The following is a 21,503-nucleotide window of genomic DNA, read 5'->3' as shown; positions in this document are numbered from 1 at the left end:
TCTAGTAGAGGGCTTGTTAGATAACATGGTATTTCTGTAGTGAATTAGTTGAGGAGTTGCCGTAATGTTTTCTGTCATGGCTCAGCTTATTCACATTCCCACCTATGGTGTTAGAAGAATTTTCTTTTAACCTAGTGACACCTTTCATCTCTTGTGTTTTGGATAATGGCTATTTTCAAACAGCTGTGAAGCAGTTTTCATCTGTTTTTCTCTGGTTACTAGTGGTGTTGAAAATTTTTGTGCCTATCTGCTGGCCATTTTTATGGCTTCTTTGAGAAATGTCCTTTGAAGTGCTTTGCCCATTCCCAACTGGGTTGTTTTGCTTGAGTTTCTTATTAACACCTTGCTAAATATGAGGCGGCAAATATTCTCTTCTTTTTTTGTAGGTTCTCTTCACATTATTCATTGTTTCCTTTCACATGCATAAGCTTTGTAATTTGGTGTATTCCAGCTTTTCAATTTTTATTTTTGTGGCTTATGAATTTGAGGTCATATGATTGTCCATGTTAATGTCATGGGAAATCCCCTGTTTTCTTCTAGTAATTTTATTAAGTTCTTTTTTTAAAAAAAAGATTTATTTTTTATTATTTTTTTATTGGAAAGGCGGATATACAGAGAGGAGAGACAGAAAGGAAGATCTTCCATCCGATGATTCACTCCCCAAGTGAGCACAACAGCCGATACCATGCCGGTCTGAAGCCAGGAGCCTCTTCTGGGTCTTCCACGTGGGTGCAGTGTCCCAAAGCTTTGGGCCGTCCTCGACTGCTTTTCCCGGTCCACAGGCAGGGAGCTGGAAGGGAAGCGGGGCTGCTGGGATAGAACTGGCGCCCATATGGGATGGGCGTGCAAGGAGAGGACCTTTACCACTTGCGCCACCTTGCCGGGCCCAATTTTATTAAGTTCTTATGTGTAAACTTTTCCTCCATTTTGCATGAAGTTTGTATGTGATGTGAAAAGTGCTTAATATCTTTCTTTTCCACGTGGATATTCTGTTTACCCAACACAGCTTGTTGAATAGATTTTCTCTGCTGTACGATTCTGATGTTTTGTCAAAAATTACTTGATTGAACATCTGGGTTTACTTCCAAGTTCTTTGTTTTGTTTCATTGTTCTTCAGGTCAGGTTTTATGGCAGTGTTGTGCTGCTTTGATTTATATAGCTTTGTGACATATTTTAACACTGGGCAATGCAATTTCTGTGGTTTTGTTCTTGTTTAATACTGCTTTGGATCTTTATAGTCTGTTATGGTCCTACACAAATTTTAGAAATTTTAAAAATATTTCTGTAAAAAATTTCATTGAAATTTTGATAAGCCTTTAAATGCATAAATCACTGGTATGTGCATCAGCATCTCTAAACTCTGTGGTCCAATTCTCTGTCATGACTGGGATGCTCCTGGGAGGCGTCTTCTATAGCCACAAACACAAACAAATCACTCCTTGCTGTTTAATAGTCTTTGGTCCTTTTCCTCAGGGGCGCTAGGAAGGATGGGTTCATGATGCTGAAAATAGCACAGAAGAAAATGTACGTATCCAATCACTCACCTCATGACCCTTCATTCAAGATATACTTGGCACTCTTCTCATGGCACCACAGAAGTGATTGTGTCAGTCCAAACCTCTGTCCTAAGAAGATTACATTTTACTTATTAAAAGTTCCAAGCCCACAACTGAGTGGACATGCTTCAAAAGTCTTTCTCTTTTTTTCAGACCACTCCTTTAGAAAGCAATAGAACTGTAGGTAATGAAAAAAATTATTTACATAGAAGTAAACCATTTGATAGTGACATAAATATTTCATTACACAGTATGTTAAGCATTGAAAGATTATAGTGCAGTAGGCACATTGCTTAATCATGAATAACTGTATTATCATGTCAGGGTCCCAATATCAAGGTGGTTTTACAATAATAAGAGAAAAAAATAATAGCTTTTAAAATATTTGAGTGTGATCAATATCAGTTAAGATGAAATATTTGCTCCTAACAAATTTTAAATGGATTTTTAAGTTGAATTAATTGTTAACAGATTTAATCTGATATATAGATATAATTCTAGGACTCTAATGATATTACTTTCCCCTTCCCACTTCTCCCTTTTTCCCACCCTTTTTTCTTCTTCCTTATTTTTTTTTAGTTGAGGTAACTTTTACTTTACAGTGATAAGTATTAATAAAAAGTTTAAAAACCAAAAACCACAAAACAAAAAGACCTTGGTTTGTGGAAATGCAGACTGTAAACAATAACTCAATGGGAAAAAATAACCGTTTCATCTATATGCAGTCTATCTCAAAGTAAATAATTTTAAGCGGACTCTTTAGAAGATGTCAAACAGCAAGAAGCAAAGTGCTGCTAAGATTCAGTTTCCACTGTGGATACAAGGAACACGAAAGGGGTCCAGAGTGGCACTGAGGGGTCCTTGCTGATGGACTAGCAAATTCTTTTGACAGAGGTGTTATTTGTTTTCTCTCTCAACTTCTCCAGTTTTTGACCCTTCTATTTTTAGCCCTTCTTTTTAAAAACAAAATTATGAAGACCAACAAAGTTATACTGCAACAAGGTAAATAGCTGCTGTGACACTTGCATGCCGTATGTGTGCCAGTTTGAGCCCCAGCTTCCTTTGCATGATTCTTCATGAAGTAAATAAGAGTTTTAAGACACTAAAAGGGCTGTTATTACTGCTCTGCTTGGCATTACTGCTATTACTACAACTGCAACAGTTGCAGGGACTGCATTACATCAGTTGGTACAAACAGCTCATTTCATCCAGTGATGATACCAACATTCAGAAGCTTTGTGGAAAACACAACAATAAATTAATGGAGAATTATATGCAAAACTTACCAAGCTGGAATTGGTTATAGTGTTGCTGGTAGATTAATCTGTTAATCAAACTTTGTTAAAGTGTGACTTTTATATTATCCCTACTCCATGGAATCAAACTTTGTTCCCGTGGGATGTTATAAGCCATCATTTGTTGCATCACAGAAACCTTTCTGGCCAATTTTTGAATTATAAATGAGAATTTTGGATATACCTTTTCAGAAAAGTTACAGGAGGTCTCAGGGTAAAGACTGATTTAACTGAACATCTGTCCTGTATTAGTTTTTACCAATAGTTATTTTATGGGAAAATAGGAATTATTTTTTGGTTATAATAATACGCCTTTTTTTATTATGACACTGTTTAGTGCAAAACAGATCCAACAATACCAGGCAATAATGTAATACCATTGTAGTGTCACTATGTTCATAATTTGTAATTTACACAAAGGGGGAAATTAAAGAAATGAAAGAATTAGTTGTAATTATGACTGTATGCTTGAAGTCTGGGCTCTCCAAAGACTTGTGTTATGAGAACACTCTGCTTCCTGAAGCACAAAGAAGCAAACAGGAGATAAGCAGTTCCTGGGCGTGTTAAAGATTTTTGGGACAGACAGCATTCTGTATACTACTGTTTGCACTGAAGTAATAAAGTCAGAATTCTTATCAGTAAACATGGTACATTCTTCCAATACAATGGAATTTCAAAATGTTTGTGAGAAATGTGCTTCATGAAAAAAAATGGTGTGGATTGTAAATATTTTTGCAGTAATAACAACTGAAAGTCAAGAAGTTCTCTAAAAACTGAGGCTTCAACAGAAGGTCCTTATAGAAGATGCTCCATGAAGATGTACTTTCCATTGCTCTTTTTTTATTGTTGTAATTTTAAATTTTATTTTTTATTTTATTTTAATATCTGTTATAAAGGTGAGGGAATTGAAGACACTAGTGGAACTTCAATTAAGATAGAGAGGGTTGGAGAATCAATATGGCAGAATAGGGTTAAGGTACATTTAATCAGATGGACACGGGCATTAACCAGGGTAAAGCAGAGAAGGCATATTGTAGGGAAATACAAGAGGACAGACCAACAGCAGAGGGGCACCTGGAGACTGACAGATTTGGGAAAACAGTGGAGACAATGGTGTGGTCTTACAGTGACCAGACACTTCAGCAGCAGTCAGCAAACAGAGATCTGAACTCCACTGGTGGCTGGAGTTCCACCAGCAACCAGGTCAGAAGGGATTTCACAGGGACCTCAGGAGGTGAACCCAGACAAAGAACTGCCCATGCTGCTCTTTTGTTTCAAAACACCAGGAGCAGAGACAGAGCAGTAGATCCCCACTAGGTGGTGCAGCAACAGGGAAGATTTTGCAGTCCAGATCCCTACTAGAGCCATGTTGGGTGTCATTTTATGTAGGGAGGGAAAGCCTATGGGACAGGATTGTGGGTGCACTAAGCTGGATGTGAACCTGTTTCTGGTTCGGTCCATTGCAGCAACGTGGCATCCAACAGGTGTCACCAGAAATAGCTCAGGTGAGCCTCCAAAATTAACAGCCAGCAGATCCAGAATTCCACAAGTGGCACTTCAGGTGCCATTTTGTAAAGGGTGGCAAAGGCTTTGAGACCAGACAGAAAACAGAGAATTGTGCATGTACTGAGCAGGGAGGAATCTCATTGCACCAGTCCCACAATGAAAATAATACTGGCGTTGTCATCTTACAACTCAAAATAGTTCCATACAACTCAAAATAGTTCCGTGCAGCACTCAGACCTAATGGCTAGCATGTTCTGGCAAAATCAGCACCACCAACAACCTAGTTATTCGGGACACCTGGTGTCTCCCTAATCCTGGAACCTGCTTGACCTGGCACTGGTAGACAGGTGGTATACACAACCATGTGGCCACAGTATGTGATCATAGGAGTTGGAGAGGGGTGAGCCATGAGCTAGGGCTACAGAGTCCATGGCGGAAACCTAACAAAAGAGCCCAGAGCTGAAACTCATTGGGGGGAGTGACACAAGTGACTGTAAACAAAGAACTCTGTACCAACTACAATAATTAAACTGATTTTCAGATCTGTAGGTGACACAGCTTAGAAACTTGCCCTAAGGAGAATTTCTAACCAAAAGTACAATGAGCAAAGCAAAAGAAGAGACAAAGGCACAATGAATACTACTGAAGATCCCTGAAAAAGAGTAAAAGACTTTGTTGGCCTTAGAGTTAGTTGAGAAATACATTGAGGAAATGGGGGATACAGAACTCAGAAAACTCATTATGAAGCTCCTTATCAGCAATGAGAAGAACATACAGGAGTTCAAGAAATATAAGGAGAATGTCACACAGGAAATAGCAACATTGAAACAAAATCAAACTGAATTCTTGGAAATGAATGATGCAGTAGAGCAAATTTTAAAAAAATCAGTAGAAAGTTTTAATAATACAAGGAAGGAGGCAGAAGAAAGACTCCTAGAATTATAAGATTCTTGTCACAATGGAGAAACAGTCAAAAATCTGGAACTAGAGCTGGGTCAAGCTAAAAAACGTTTCAAGAATTGAAAGACACTATTAAAAGCCCAGATATAAGAGTCATGGGAGTTCAGATGTTGTAGAAAGAGAAACTGCTTTATGCTGAAATCAATGAAATACTAGAAGAAAATTTCCCTAATTTAGAGAAGAATTGGAGAACAACATCCTAGAGGTGCATAGAATTCCTAACAGGGTTGACCAAAGGCAATCTTCACCATGATAATCCAGCTCTCTTTAGTTTGACATTAGGAAAAATCCTTAACTGTGCGTGTGAATAATATCAATTTGCATATAGAGGGATGATAATTAGATTCACAGGTGACCTCTCTGAGGAAACTTTACAGGCCAGAAGAGAATGGAGCAACATATGTCAGATTCTAAAAGCAAAAAATTACTGGCCCAGGATAACATACCAAGCAAAGCTTTCTTTTGTCTTTGAAAAGGAAATAAAACCTTCCACAGTAAAGTTAGAACAAAATACCTCTTGGGCTCTGTGCGGTGGCCTAGTGGCTAGGGTGCTTGCCAGGATCCCATGGGCACTGGTCCTAGTGGCTCCCATCTGGTCCTAGTGGCTCCACTTCCCATCCAGATGGGAGCTTTTGTCCGATAAAAGCTGTCGAGTACGGCCCAAAACCTTGGGAACCTGCACCCACATGGGAGACTTGGAGGAGGTTCCTGGCTTCTGGATTCAGACTGGCGCAGCACTGACTGTTCTGGTTACTTGGGGAGTGAATCATTGGACAAAGAATCTTTCCCTCTGTCTCCCCTCCTTTCTGTGTATCTGACTTTGCAAACAAAAATAAATACATCTTAAAAAAAAGAATATGCCTCTTTCATACCTGCCATACCAAAAAAAAAAAAAATCAAAGATGTTCTCTTGACAGAGAAAGGAATAACGCCCACCAATACCAATGGCAAATGTGAAGAACACCCCAGTAAAACAGCAACAGAAGACTAAATCAATGAACAACCCATTGCTAAAATGACAGGAACAAATTACCACCCATTCACATTAACTCTGAATGTAAATGGCTTAAACCCATCAAGCAAACATCCTAGATTAGTAGACTGGATTAAAAAAACAAAACAAAACCCATGTATCTGTTGTCTATAGAAGACATATTTCACCAACAAAGATAAACAGAAAGTGTATCTTATGGATTTTGATGGATTTGTTTTTAGTTTCATTTCTTCAAAACAGTATTTTTTTGTCTCATAGTAAATTCTTCACTGACTCATAGATCATACAGTAGCATCATTTTTCAAAAAGGTTCTTGATTTTTTTTTCATTTTTTTCAGCGATGCATTAATCATTCCGTAGCATGTTATTTAACTTCATGGTGTTGCAGATTTCTATTTTTCTTTCTGTTGTTGATTTTGTTTTGTGGCTTTTCATGAAGGGAATATATAGTAATAGTGTAATGGAGATTGACATATATAGGTGTGACAATACAATGGAATATGCATCTCTGCTTCTATATCCAAGATGGATCCCCAATAAAACTGATAAACATGTTATAACAACAGGATGGTGGACTTTCTGCGATTGTCCATGCCTACAATTGGCTTACATAGTTCTACTTTATGCAGAACTATACTATTTGTTGTACTGTAGTGGAACTCAGTGATTGAGGGAGGGATTTGGGGCAAGGGCAAGGGAAATCTGAGAGCCCACGGAACTGTCTCATAAAATGATTAAAATTAAAAAATGAAAAAAAAAAACCAATTAGGACCGTTGGAATGTGGCTTGTCCCCAGCCCCAACTCTCATTTGTGCCCATGAGTGCTGCAATCCTGTCCTGGCTTTTGCATACACTAGCAGGTATTGTGACCTAGCTCACTACCCTGAAAGATTCCTTACCAGGTCTGTTCCTAGCCCCAGTGCTTGTTGTGACAGTGAGTACTGTGGCCCAGCTCAGGCAGCCAGCTCAAAACCCTTACCTTTGTGCATACCAGAAGGTTCTTTTGTTTCTACAGGCTATCATCCAGTTGTCCCAACAGCATTTATTGAAGAGACCTCCCCATTTGTATGGGTTGTTGTGTGTTTTTTTGTCAAAGATTATTTGGATGTATCTGTTGTTTCTATTCTGCTCCATTGGTCGTCCTCTCTATCTCTGTGCCAATACCAAGCTGTTTTGATGACCACTGTTGTATAGTATGTCCAGAGGTCCGGAACTGTGATTCCCCCGATAACTGCCAATTCTTCAGGATGTTTCTGGCTATTCTTTGTTTTTTGGTGTTTCCAGATGAATCTTTGTGTCATTTTTTCGAGATCTATGAAGAATATTTTGGGTACTTTGACTGGGATTGCATTGAATGTGTATATTGCTTTTGGTGGTATAGACATCTTGAGGATATTGATTTTACCTATCCAGGAGCATGGGATGTTTCTCCATCTTTTGAGGTCCTCGTCAATTTCTTTCTTAAGCTTACAGTAGTTTTCTTCAAGGGGTCTTTTATGTTTTTGGTGAGGTTAGTTCCCAGGAATCTCATACTCTTCTGTGTTATTTTGAATGGTATTGTGTTGATAAGATCGTTTTCCAACTCGGGGCTGTTTGCATACAATATGGCTATAGTTTTTTATTCATTTATTTTATACCCTGCCACTCTTCGAAACTCTCATATAAGTTCTAGCAGTCTCTGTATTGAGTCTCTTGGTTCTTCTACATAAAGAATCATGTCATCTGCGAATAGTGAAAGCTTGACTTCTTCATTTCCCATTTGAATTCCTTTGATTTCTTTTTCCTGTCTTATGGCCACTGAGAGTACCTCTAGGATTATGTTGAATAGTAGTGGTGATAGTAGACATCTTTGTCTAGTTCCAGATCTCAGTGGGAAGGGTTCCAGTTTTTTTCCATTCAGTATGATGCTGGCATTGTGTTTTTCACATATTGTTTTGATTATGTTGTAGATTGTTCCTTCTATGCCTACCTCATTTAGTATTTTTAGCATGAAGTGGTGTTGGATTTTGTTGAAAGCCTTTTCTGCATCTATTGATGCTATTACATGATTTTTGTTCTTCAGGTTCTGGATGTGGTGAACTACAATTATGGATTTCCGAATGTTGAACCATCCTTGCATTACAGGGATGAATCATACTTGTTCCGGGTGAATGATTTGTGTGATTTTTTTTTGGATTCTATTGGCTAGGATTTTGTTGAGAATCTTAGCATCAATATTCATCAGGGAGATTGGTCTATAGTTTTCCTTCTCTGTTAGTTCTCTATCCGGTTTTGGGATTAAGGTGATGTTGGCTTCATAGAATGTGTTTGGAAGGGTTGCTTCCTTTTCTATTGCTTTGAAGTTTGTAGAGGATTGGAATTAGCTCTGCTTGGAATGTTTTGTAGAATTTTGGAGTGAAACCGTCTGAGCCTGAACTTTTCTTCGTTGGGAGATATTTGATTGCTGATTCCATCTCTGCCTCAGTTATGGGTTTCTTCAGGTCTTCTGTTGCCTCAGGGCTAGGTTTTGGTAAGTGGAGGGAATCCAAGGATCTTACCATTTCCTGGTGGTCTTCTGATTTGTTCGAGTATAATTGTTCATAGTAGTTTCTGATTATTTTAATGGTTGCAGTGTCAGTTGATATGTTGCCTTTTTCATCCTTGATGCTGTTAATTCTTGTTTTCTCTTGTGTTTTTCTTTGTCAGGTGGGCCAGTGAGGTGTCTATTTTGTTTATCTTCTCAGAGAACCAGCTTTTTGATTCATTGATTTTGTGTATAGTTTTTTTTTTTAATTTCTATCTGGTTTATTTCTTCCCTTGTTTTGATGATTTCTTGTTTCCTTTTGTTTGACGGGTCCTTTTGTTGCAGTTTCTCTAATTTCTGGAGGTGGGTGTTTAATTCTTGTAATTGGTATCTTTCTTGGGCTTTGACATAGACGCTGATTGCTATGAACTTACCACACAACACGGCTTTGGCAGTGTCCCACAAGTTCTGGAATGTTGTAGTTGAGTTTTTGTTGGCTTCCGTATATTTTTTTTTTATCTCAACCTTTATTTCCTCTCTGACCCACTGTTTGTTTAGTAGCATGTTGTTCAGCCTCCAGGTGTTTATGTACTTTCTGTGGCATTTTGATTTGTTGATTTCCAGTTTCAATCCTTTGTGGTCTGAGAAGGTGCATGGTATAATTCCAATTTTTTTGAAGTTAATGAGGCTTGCTTTATGCCCTATCATGTGGTCAGTTCTGGAGAAGGTGCCATACACTGCTGAGAAAAATGTGTATTCTGTGTCCGTGGGGTGGACAGTTCTGTAAAAGTCCACCAGGTCCATTAGTTCTATGGTCTGTGTGAGTTCTACTGTTTCTCTATTAAGTTTCTGTTTCGTCTATTGCTGTTAACAGGGTGTTGAGGTCTCCCACAATTATTGTGTGTTCATCTATGTCCCATCTTAAATCTATCAGCAATTGCTTCACGTAGCTGGGTGCACCTGTGTTTGGTGCATAGATATTTATAATGGTAATCATTTCCTGCTGGATGGTTCCCTTCAGCAATATGAAGTTTCCATCTCTGTCTCTTTTGAAGTGTGTCACGTTGAAGTCTAAGTCATCTGAGATTAGAACAGCTACTCTGGTCATTTTTTCTCTTCTATTGGCGTGAAATATCTTTTTTCATCTCTTCACTTTCAGTTTCTTCGCATCTTTTTTGGTTAGATGTGTCTCTTGTAGGCAACATATGGTTGCATTCTGTTTGTTGATCCCTTCTGTTAATCTGGGTCTTTTGATTGACAAATTTAGGCGATTTGTGTTTAGTGATAAAATTGAGAGGTTGTGATTTTGAGCTGCCATGCGCATGTGTAAGCGTGCTAGTGTGTATTTGCATCTATTGGGATCTCTGATTAGATGGCTTTCCTCATATGGGTTTTAGTGGGGAGGTCTTCCCATTTTCCAGCTTTTGTTCTGGTTTTCATTTCTTATTTCTGGGTTTAGCACTTCCTATGGAGATTTTCTAGAGCTGGTTTCGTGCTGACGTATTTTTCAAGTTTCTCTTTACTGTGAAAGAATTTAATTTCATTCTCAAATACAAACGAAAGCTTCACTGGGTACATTATTCTTGGTTGGCAATTGTTTTGTTTCAGGACTTGAAAGGTGTTACCCCATTCTCTCCTTTCTTGGAGTGTTTCTTCTGAGAGATCAGCTGTGATTCTGATTTGCCTTCCTCTGAAAGTAATCTTATCCTTTCCTCTTACTTGCCTTAGGATAGTTTTCTTATATTTCCTTGAGGGGAGCGTGAGGACCACATGTCTGGGCAAGGGTCTTTTTGGGTCAAATCTATTGGGAGTTCTCTGACCTTCCTGGATTTGAGCTGGATTTATATTTCCAGTGTTCTGGAAGTTCTCCTGTATTATTTCATTGAACAACCATTGTAAGCCTATCTCTTTTTCCACTCCTTCAGGAAGGCCCGTTATTCTAATATTTGACTTTTTGAGGTTGTCTTTCATTTCCTGTATGAACCTGTTGGCTTTGTTCAGGTTTGTCTCCAACTGTTTGATGAGCTGCTGACTTTCATTCTGATTGTCTTCCATTTCTGATATTCTGTCTTCTGCTGTGTTCATTCTGTTAGTTAGGCTCTCAATTTTGTGTTCAAGATCAAGGCTTCCCTTTTTGACTTGGTTTATTTCTGTAATGACATGGTTTTCGAATTTCTTGGACTCTTCCCAACGCTTTTTGCTGTCTCTGATGAATTTCATCACTATTTTCTTAAATTCTTTATCTGGTAATTCCTCTATGTCTTCATCTCGCATCTCAGAGATTGAGATTAGTTTTTGGTTTTTTTGGGGGGGAAGTTCTTGATCTTTCTTCTGTGTCATTACTTTTTCTGATACTTTTCCTCATTGTGTTGTTGTTTCTTGTTGTTTTGGGATTTTAGCCTCTAACTTGCTTGTCCTCGGCCGCTGCCCTCAGTGCTGTAGCCTGGAGGTGGAGTGATCCAGTTACTGCTGGATGGAATGTTGGTAGAAGCAGAATTCTTCTTGCTCTATTGGGGATAGTAGGCGATGCTGGGGTGGGTGTTGGGTTGTTTCATTCACCCCTGTGTTTATATCTCTGCGACCTGGTTCCATTGCAGCTAGTTGGTTAGGTATTGTCTTCCATGTGCCAACAGGGATAGAGTGTGGATGAGAGGCTTTGTAGCCTTGGGCTTCTTGTCTTTGCTCTGGGTAGATATAGAGCGGGCAGTTCCACACTCTGCTACACTCTCACAAATGTGCTCCCCTGTTGGGAAACATGTTGCTGTGGCCCGCTTGCCTGCACCTCCACCCAGGTCAGCAGACTCTGTTGAGCAGTGCAATGCCTCTGGGGTTGGAGCTGAGTACAGCAGGGGCTTCTGCCCCAGTCTCCAGCCACCTGCCATTCTTCTGACCCTGAGTTGTGTCGGAAGGCTCTGTGGGCCAGGCCCTAGTGCAAGGCCCCTCTTCCTGTTACATTCTCTCAAAGGCGCTGCCCCACTGTGAGAGACACACTGTCATGTCCCTGCAAGCCCGCGCCTCTGTCTGGATCAGTAGACTCTGTTGAGTGGTGCCCTGCCTCTGGGGTAGGTGCTGAGCACAGCAGGGGAATTCCATCTGAGCCTCCAGCTGCCTGCAGCTTGGAATCCGCAGCCCCAAGCTGGTTTAGGAAAGCTCAGTGTGCCCAGGCCTAGTGAGGCTCCCTGTTGCACTCTCTCAAAGGTGCTGTCCCACTGTGAGACACACTGTCATGTCCCTGCAAGCCTGCTAGCTTGTGTCCCTGCCAGGGTCGGCTAGCTGTGTGGAGCAGTGTCACCCCGCCTCTGGAATTGGAGCTGAGCATGGCAGGGGGTTCCAACCGAGCTTCCAGCTGCCTGTGGCTCAGAATTCGCAGCCCTGAGCTGGGTTACGAAAGCTTGGCGTGCCCAGTCCTAGTAGGCTCCCTGTTGCACTCTCTCTAAGGCGCTGTCCCACTGTGAGACACACTGTCGTGTCCCTGTTAGCCCGCGCCTCTGTCCGGATCAGTAGACTCTGTTGAGTGGTGCCCCACCTCTGGGGTAAGAGCTGAGCACAGCAAGAGATTCCATCTGAGCATCCAGCTACCTGCTGCTCGGGATCCGCAGCCCCGAGCTGGGTTAGGAAATCTTGGTGTGCCCAGGCATAGTGAAGCTTCCTGTTGCACTCTCTCACAGATGCTCCCCCATTGGAAGGTGCGCAGCTGTGTCCCTGCTAGCCTGCACCTCTGTCTGGGTTGTCTGACTCTGAGGTGTGGTGCCCCACCTCTGGGGCTCAGGCCAAGCACATCAGTAAATTCTGCAGCTAATCCACAGTTTGGAGCCAAGTTTCTGTGACCCAGTCCCAGAGAGTGGCTCCAGCCCCCTCTGCACTTTCTCAATGGTGCTGACCTGTTGGAAGGCGTGCTGCTGGGATCCCCCACCCCTGCTTGTCCTCAACCTCTGCAGGGGTTGATGGCCCCTATGTTCAATCCTGTAGCCACCTTTAGGGTTTCCAGGACTCCAGTGGTTTGTGGCTCCCGCTGGTGTGGGAACTTGTTTTTGCAGCTGCCCTTGTCTTCCCTGGGTATACGGGGCAGACCTAATTAGTCCACCTGCTGTCCTAGCCAGAGCAGTGGCCTTTCTTGACTGACCCTCACCCATTCCACTTTTTAGTGTTGGGTGCTACAGCCCAGCTAAGCCTGGTCCACACCCAGACACAGCTCACACATGACTCAGCAGGGTTAGAGACCTAGCCCAGCCCATTCTATATCCATCCTGGTTCTCATGATCACCAGTTGGTTCCGGAGTTTAGTCTAGTCTTACATGCCCCAGACCCAGTCCACACCTGTGCCAAGGGACACTGCATCCATATCCAGAAGTCTTATCCCTCGCTCTTGTCCAAGCATTCACCATTGGGACCCACAATTCAGCCAGGGTGTCTCCTTAGCTCTCCAACAAGGCCTGGTCACAACTAGAGATTTTGTGCTTGCCAGTGTTCATTCTGCCCCAGCTTGGCATAGCCCCTCCCCTGTCTTGGCCTTTGCGTTCAGATGCTGCAGCCTGGCCTGGTCCAGCCAGGCTGCAGTCCCAACTACTGCTGGTGTGTGCTACAACCTGGCCCTGCTCAGTCTGTTCTCATTCCTGGTTCATGCAAACCAGGAGGTATGACAGACTCACCCAGCATGACCTGCACTCCATTCTGTTTTCTGTGCTTGCCAGTGCACTATGGTTTGCTGGACCCTGCCTGGTCTGCTCTCTTCCAAAACCAACTCACACACTTGCCAATGGATGGAGCTACACTGCCCAGCCTGCCCCAAAACCCAGGCCTGAATCACATGCTCATCAGCACTAGCTATGAACCACTAGGGGGAGTTTTCCAGGCTAGCTCACTTGGGTCACTCCCAGACTCAGATCTCACACATGCCAGGAGGTGCTTGGCCCTTACCTGATGTGGCCTTTCCCACCTGTCCCGGCCTTTGTATGAGCCTGTGCAGCCTGGTCTACGCATCACCCTGTTTTAGCATGCTCATGTGGGTGCTGCAGCCTGGGCCTGACCTGCCTATTCCCAGCCATAGTACTGCTGAGCTTCAGTGAGTTCATGGTCACGCCTAGCGCAGCCCATCACCATCCCAACCCTTAAGTTAACTCATGGTACTTGTAGTTCTATAGGTTTCGGCCCACACACCCCCACAGAATCCATCTCCAGACTTGGTTCTCTTGCATGCTGGTAGGCGTCCTGGCCCAGTCTAATGTGATCCATTTCCTGATTCAACACTCAGTGCCAGATACTGGGATCTAGCCCTATGAGACAGGCTCCCAGCCATAGCTTGCATGTGCCCTGGTCAGCCATGTTCTATGCTATCAAACCCAACCCAAGACTTCTGGGTGGGCTGGTATATTATTCTAACTCAAAAATATCTTCAGGTCTCTCCCCTCCAAACCACCAGAGCTTAGTTCCCTTGTTTACCTGCAAGTGCAGTGGCCTTGTCATTTGATGTCCCTCAGGAGTTATTCCTCACCTACACATACTATGGCTTTATCCATAGATGTCCTTAGACAGTAACTCCGTACTCCCAAGATCCCAGAGCTTGCTGATGGGCAGCCAGCAGGTGGAGCCTGGTACTAGATTGCGCTCTGGCTGCCTACAAGCCCAGGACCCTCCAACAGCCTAAAGTGATGGATGAGGAGCTAGGATTCCCTGCAGGAAGCCTGGGCTGGCACGCTTACCCCCAGTCACCTGTGCTCAGACTTATCTGGACTCCTGGACTTTATTTCAGAAAAGGTAATTACTGCTATTCATTACATAATCTTTCAATTGAGAGGTAATTTTTGGTGGCAAAATTTCATATATTGTTTGGATACCCAAGGAAATTTTTCTGGATGTTATGGCTTCTGGTCACATCTACTATTGCCATTTTGATGAGTGTAATTCAAATAAATTCAGTATAAACTTCATTATATGTGAATACCTTTGTCACCTTATGTGCTTTTTCTTTTCAAACAGATTCATTTTTGAATTTATGGAAAAATTATTTGTATTTACTGTATTGCAGTTGTATTTTTGAGATGTAATTGTGTAACAAAATGTTTAGATATGGCTACTTACCATATCATTATAGTTTTATGTCCTTTGAGCATCATTTCTGCAAATACACCCCTTATCCAACTGCCTCAGCTTCAGGTAACCATCCAATACACACTATCTGTGAGATTGATTTATGCTGGGTTCTACATGGGAATGGGCTCATGTGTTTGTCTTCTCTTGCTTGGCATTTTTCTCTTGTCCTAACATCCTCTAGATATCCTCTGTTGCAAATGATAGGATTTTCTTCTTTTAAACAACTGAGTAATATTCAGAATCTGTACCACCAATTTTGTGTCTGCTCAGCTTTTTACATTTAGTTTGATTCGAGATTTCAGCTTATGAGTAATGGTGCACAAACATGGAAATGAACATACTGCTGACACAGCAATCTAATTTCTTTGGGAAATACTTAGTGATGGGGTTTCTGAATCACACAAAATGTGCTGTTTTACTTTTTTCAAATCACTTTGGCAGTTAATCATTTTTTGATGACTTTGGAGTTATTTATCAGGTACTCCCCCCAAATAAATAATTGTTTCGTGAATTACTTAAGCTCAAGCAATTTTGGGCAAACAGATATATCTAGCTTGATGAATGGAAGAGATCCATTTGTTTATCACATTTTCCAGATTTCTAGGTACATTGAAGCAAGACTGCTTTTTTTCTCATGTTTCTCTGGATCAATTCTTGGGAGACCTTAAAATTGTGTTATTTTCAGGGAAGCATCTTCCTCCTTGACTTTTCTTGATTGCTTTTTGCTGGGAAAAGAAAACCAACAAAACCAAGTCAGCAAGGAAGGAGAGACAATATAGAATAACTGCGTGCACCTGACAAATACATCATGAGAACCACCTAGTATACACGCACTACCATTTTTATAAAGAAGCTTTTCTGTATTCTCATATTTCTCCCTAACTAAAATAACAAGCAAGTTTATGTGCATGAGGCAAACCCACTTCCTTTTTCACATTTATCAAGTGCTCACTGGGTTGATAGATGGCAAAACCAGTGTGATGAGGAAGAACCTGTTTTAGTAGACATACATGGAAAGTGTGTCTTGTCAGGGCAGAGCATGAACCACTCCTAACTCGGATATTATTTACTTTTTTACCACTAACCCTACTTGTGCAGCATAATCTCCATGACCTAGAGAGCCTCACAAAGAACTTGAAATTCCTGTGGGTAGGAGTGAGGCTGTCACTGAACAGGGACATAAACAGCCCAGGTCTGAGGCTACCAGGACAAAACCCAAGTGATAATTTCATTGCTCATGACAGAGCTGTCAGCACAGCAGCTCTCTGTTCAGATCAAGGGTGGAAGATTTACTCACGAATTTTCTACATCCTGAATGGTTTCGGGAAATGGCTGATTCCTGGTTTCTGGAAGGCAGAAGACAATTAGTCCAGAAAGCATGGGGAAGACTCCATACATGATCCAGGGCAGGAGAGGCGAGTACACGACTAGGGTCATCAGGAGAGGAGCCAGGACTGCTCCAGTTCTTGAGAACAGATTATGGATTCCTGCAACTGTTGACCTGTGCATGCAAACAATAATACAAAGAAAATTCTGTGGATATACATATATGCAACACCTTGATTTGATTGTAGGGGTTTCTACAACAGTCATTACACATACAAGTTTTGACAGCAAGTTCTTAGTGGTCATGTTTACTGTTTTGCCCCCTGTTTGACTGTATAATGTTGGTTGCTGCTAGAACCCTTGGTTCTATTACCATTAAGGCAAAGATGATTGTAGCTTGAACCTTGTAGATGATTGTTAAAGTAAATGATGTGACACATTGCAGGACTTGGCACATTTTTGGGTATAGAGTTAGCTTTAATAGTTGTTGATAGTTGATGCCTTCATTTGCATGACAGTATATTCTGCTGACATCTAAACTAAGTTTCATTATCACAGCACATGCCAATCATTCCAGAAATGTCCTGTTTGAAGCAAGACCAATTTTCTCTGAGTTCTTGTACCTGCATATTGTAGGGATAAGTTCTGCGCAGTGGATTGCAAAAGCAGTAGTAGCAGCAGAACTAGCACCAACTCCCAACGTGGCTAAAATCAGACGTAGAATCTGCATTTCTGGAGAGAGGAAGAGGAGGGAGAGTCAGAATATTTTGGGTGAAGAACTTTGTCATCCTTCAAATAGTACACATTTGAATGCTCAATGCCTAGTAATTGTGATAGATTCTGCTGGAAGGATTACTGGGCATTGAACATTCAAATGTGCAATCTAACATAGATGTACTGCAAACTCCCTGAGTTCATGCAGTGATTGAAAGACAGATGAAGACAGATTACAGAATGTCATGGCTTAAACTAGCAAATTCGGTTTCAAGTCTATCTGCTTCTGGGAGTGGTTTTATTCACTTTGTCACTTTTTAATATAATTTCTCTAAGACTTGGATATATGTGCAGATAATAAATTAATATACATTTCCTATAGATAATTCATTATCATGGCATAAATAATGTAGATAAGTTTTAAGTTAGTAACTGCAAACACAGATATTACTGTATATAATATTGTAAATTGTATATATAATCATATATTAAATAGTTGACAATTAAGAGTATAGGGAAAATTTTTCATATGGGAAAGGTATTCTACCAATTAGTAACAAAGGAATTGTTGAATGGATACTATGAATAAACAAAGATTCTAGATTAGTAGTTTTCAAAATAGTTAAGGCTTTAAATTGGTAATGAACAGTTTACTAGGGAAACACTAACACCAAAAATTCAAAAATTCAAAAAGGAACTTACAGCAAGTTGCAGCAAAAAGAGGGAAAAAACAAAACAAAAACATGTGCTGCAATGAGCAAGCCCAACAGGCAATCACACAGCTGGCACCTTCCCAGCCCCAGGCACTGTTGGAGCCACCAATGGGATAAAGGCTGAGCAGCTAACAAGGTAGCCACAGGATGGGATCACAGGGTGAGGAAAGTGGAGACCTAGGTGGTGGTGGCTCTGGAAGTCTTGGCAGGAGTGCAGCATGAGAATTGAGACTGAAAGTTGAAGAGAGAGTGGCACTCTGTCTCTCCTTCTCTCTGTAAGTTTGATTTTCCAATTAAAAAAAGAAATAAATCTTTAAGAAAAAGAAAAGAACCACATCTGTGAGCAGCCTAAACCAGGCCAAATTACAGTATCCACCAGCATCTGTTTGCGTCAGTTTTGTGATAATGTCAGGGTGGGTCAGTTTATAGCACCTGCTGGCAGATTTGAGAGCAGGGTGCAGGATAGGCCAGGTTGGGCTGCAATACCAGTAGTTCACATTGGGGCTGGGACTGGGGGCTGGCAGGGCTGGGCGAAGCTGCTCCACCATTATGAGTTGGTACTGGGGATAGGCCAGGCCTGGCCAGGTCTGGTATCTGCTGGCAAATGTTGAGGTGAGGTGGGCCATGCCAGATTGGGCCACGGCACTCACAGCACATGTAGAGGGGCAACTTGGGTTCCCCTACTTGGCCATTGCTCTCACTGGTGATGTGAGAGCTGGAATTGGTGGCAGAGTAGGCTGGGCAGAGCTACATGTGAACCAGGTTTGGGGAGAGCCAGGTTAGCCAAATGACTATTCTTTGCTTCAATGCCCATTGATGTGGATGAGAGCTTAATGGGATGTGGGACAGACTACACCAGCTGCTGTACAGACTGGCTGGGCTAGTCTGCTGCACATACTGTCAAGTAGACAAACCAGGGCTGCAGGCAGGCGTAGTGGGGGGTTATTGGAGATTGCTTCAACCATGCTGTAGTTCCTGCTGGTGTATGTGTAGGTTGAGTACCTGGTGGGCAGGATTGAGCAGGGATTGAGCAGAATTGAGCAGAATCTATTGATTTATATAAGAGAATGCAGCTGGAGACAGAACTGATCATATGTATAGGCTGATGTGGGTGATGGACTGAGTCAGATCTGGGATCGCTTTAGAGGTGATTTCTTTGGGAATCCCCCCAAATGAACTACTGGACTCAGAACTCTGGCCGTGGGGATAATTGTGAGATCTGTGGTCTGACTACGGAGTGCATACCCAAATAAATGCACATAGAGCTATGTGGCAGACCGTTGGGGTCTACAGAGGACATCTAGTACCATAGCAGGGGATGGAGGGCCAAAGGACTACTCCAGCTAAGCACTGACAGCAAGTATCTGGGTGAATGGAGACCCTAAGTTGGACTATATCAGCCAAAAGACCTTGGAAGAATTCCCTAGCCCTGTCAGCAGGTTGACAGCATTTTCAAACTATTGGAACAACTCGAGCAGTCCACTCGGAGCATGCTCCACATCAGGGATCCTGGGATAACATTGTGTGGCCATTTCCCATTTCCAGCTACTGATATGGTTGGGGTGCTGGGTATGGCTTCTCCTCTTATTTGCCCACATGCCCAGAAATAGGAAAAAGAAAAATAAAATTTGGACAATGTCTCTTCCACATTCCCCTAATCCTTGACCTTTCCCACACTAATTGGTGGTCCACATGGGCATGCATCCACCTCAACTATGTAAACATCATCAAAAATTCAATTAAAAAGAAACAGGAATCTCATTATTGGAAGAGCATAGAATTCCAGATGTATTTTACCAGATGCAATCTTCACCACGGTACCTCAATTTCAGTCTTTCTTTGGCGGAACATAAAAACAAGACACTTATTTCTGCACATGGGAAAGGTCAGATAGCTTTTAGAACACCAATCAGATCATGTTTGTGTTTTCAGAGGAAAGTCTACCGGCCATAAGAGAATGCAACGACATATGCCAGATTCTAAAAAAAAGAAATTGTCAATCCAGAATGACATAGCCAGAAAATTTTGCATTTGTATTTGAAAATGAAATAAAATACTTACAAAGCAAACAAAAACTGAAAGGCTTTACTCCTGCCAGACAAGCCCTATAAATGTTATTTAAAGTTGTGCTACAGATAGAAAAAAAAAAACAGTGCCTATCATAGCTAAAAAAGGCAAAAATGCTGTAGATTTCAATGAAGCCACAAAATAAATGTAAATTAAACAATCAGAAAACCAGTCACTACCTGTAGATATTAAGCCTGCATACAAATGGTTTAAAATCATCAAAAGACATAGATCAGTCAAATGGGTCCAAAAACATGAGCTGTCTGTCCAGCAGGAACACATCTCCCCAACAAAGATAGGCAAACTGAAAGTACAAGGATGAGAGGCTGATGTAGTAGCCTAGTGGCTAAAGTCCTTGCCTTGAAGGCACCTGCATTCCACATGGGCACCAGTTCTAATCCTGGCGGCCCTGCTTCCCTTCCATCTCCCTGTTTTTGGCCTGGAAAAGCAGTTGAGGATGGCCCAAAGCTTTGGACCCTTCATCCACGTGGGAGACCCAGAAGTGGATCCAGGCTCCTGTCTTTGGATTGGCTCTGCTCCAGCCATTTTGGCCGCTTGTGGAGTGAATCAATGGATGGAAGCTCTTTCTCTCTGTCTCCCTTCCTCTCTGTATATCTCACTACCCAACATAAAAATAAAATAAATCTTCAAAAAAGAAAGTGCAAGGATGGAAAGGGATATTCCAGGGCAACGGGATGAAAAATGAGCTGTTGGAACAAATCTAATATAAGATAATATAGACTTCATAGACATCAACACAAAACAACACTAACACAAAAGGGCTCCACATAATGATTAAGCGATTCATTCAGCAACAGGAAATCATGACACTAAATGTACTCACACCAAATTCCAGGGCACCAAGCTGCAGATTTAAAGAAAGATACAAGAGAATCAAGATGGCAGAATAAATAAGAACATGTTGAATGGACAGGGAAGCGTTCAATCAGAATGAAGCAGAGAGGACATATTCCAGGAAATAGGAAAGGACAGAACAACAGAACAGGGGTACCTGGAGACTGACAGACACAGAAAAGCAGCTGGCACAGCAGTGTGGTGTTGCAGTGACTGAAACTCCAGCACAGTGATTTGAACTCCACCAGCAACGAGGTAGGAAGGGACTTTCACTGGGAGCTTGGGAGGTAAATCAGACAAAAAACTGTCTGTTCTGCTGGTCCATTTGATTTGACCAGGAGCAGAGGGAGAGCAGCAAATCTCAGATGGGCAGTGTGAGAACAGAGTGGAATTCATAGACCTGTCAGCCCCCTAGAGCTGCATTGGGTGCCATTTTGCATAAGGAGGAAAGGGCAAGGGAAAGAATGGAGCATGCTCTGAGCTGGGAGTGAGCTCATTTCTGACTCGGTGAACTGCAATGATGTGGCATTCTACAGGTTCCACCCGGGGCATATCTGGGTAGCCCTCAGATCTGATGGTCAGCAGATCAATAACTGTAGTGGTGGTACGACAGGCACCAGTTTGTGCACTGTGGCAATAGCTTTGGGACTGCAGGGGACAACAGTGAACTGCACATGTGCTGAGCTCACAAGAACTCATTGAGTTCCCGCAGAAAAAAATACCGACTGTGGCATTGTACGAGTCAAAATAGGTCCATGTGACACTCAGACCTAACATCTAACAGGTTCCAACAAGATCAGCACCACCAACAACCTAACTAGATAGCACACCTGGTGTCTCTAATCCCGGGACCTGCTCCACTAGAAGTGGGAGAAAGGTTGCAGAGACAATGGTGCAGCCTCAGCACAGTATCACAGGAGGTGG

General features: G+C 42.0%; 1 protein-coding gene across 1 annotated transcript in view; it reads right to left on the bottom strand.

Moving 5' to 3' along the window:
* Positions 1-15,568: 15,568 nt before the first annotated feature.
* The window catches only part of LOC121157579 (steroid transmembrane transporter SLC22A24-like), a 37,584-nt gene continuing 31,649 nt past the window's right edge, over positions 15,569-21,503 (bottom strand). Inside the window, exons 8-10 of the mRNA XM_040981863.1 lie at positions 16,854-16,962; positions 16,202-16,405; positions 15,569-15,629 (exon numbers count right to left, since the gene is read on the bottom strand). Of these exons, the coding sequence (XP_040837797.1) occupies positions 15,569-15,629; positions 16,202-16,405; positions 16,854-16,962 (374 nt within the window). The remainder of the gene's footprint in view (positions 15,630-16,201; positions 16,406-16,853; positions 16,963-21,503) is intronic.

This window comes from Ochotona curzoniae, unplaced genomic scaffold (assembly GCF_017591425.1).
Source record: "Ochotona curzoniae isolate NIBS_2020 unplaced genomic scaffold, NIBS_Ocur_1.0 contig_3527, whole genome shotgun sequence".
Classification (NCBI taxonomy): Eukaryota; Metazoa; Chordata; class Mammalia; order Lagomorpha; family Ochotonidae; genus Ochotona; species Ochotona curzoniae.
This window is presented reverse-complemented; position numbering and strand designations above follow the sequence as displayed.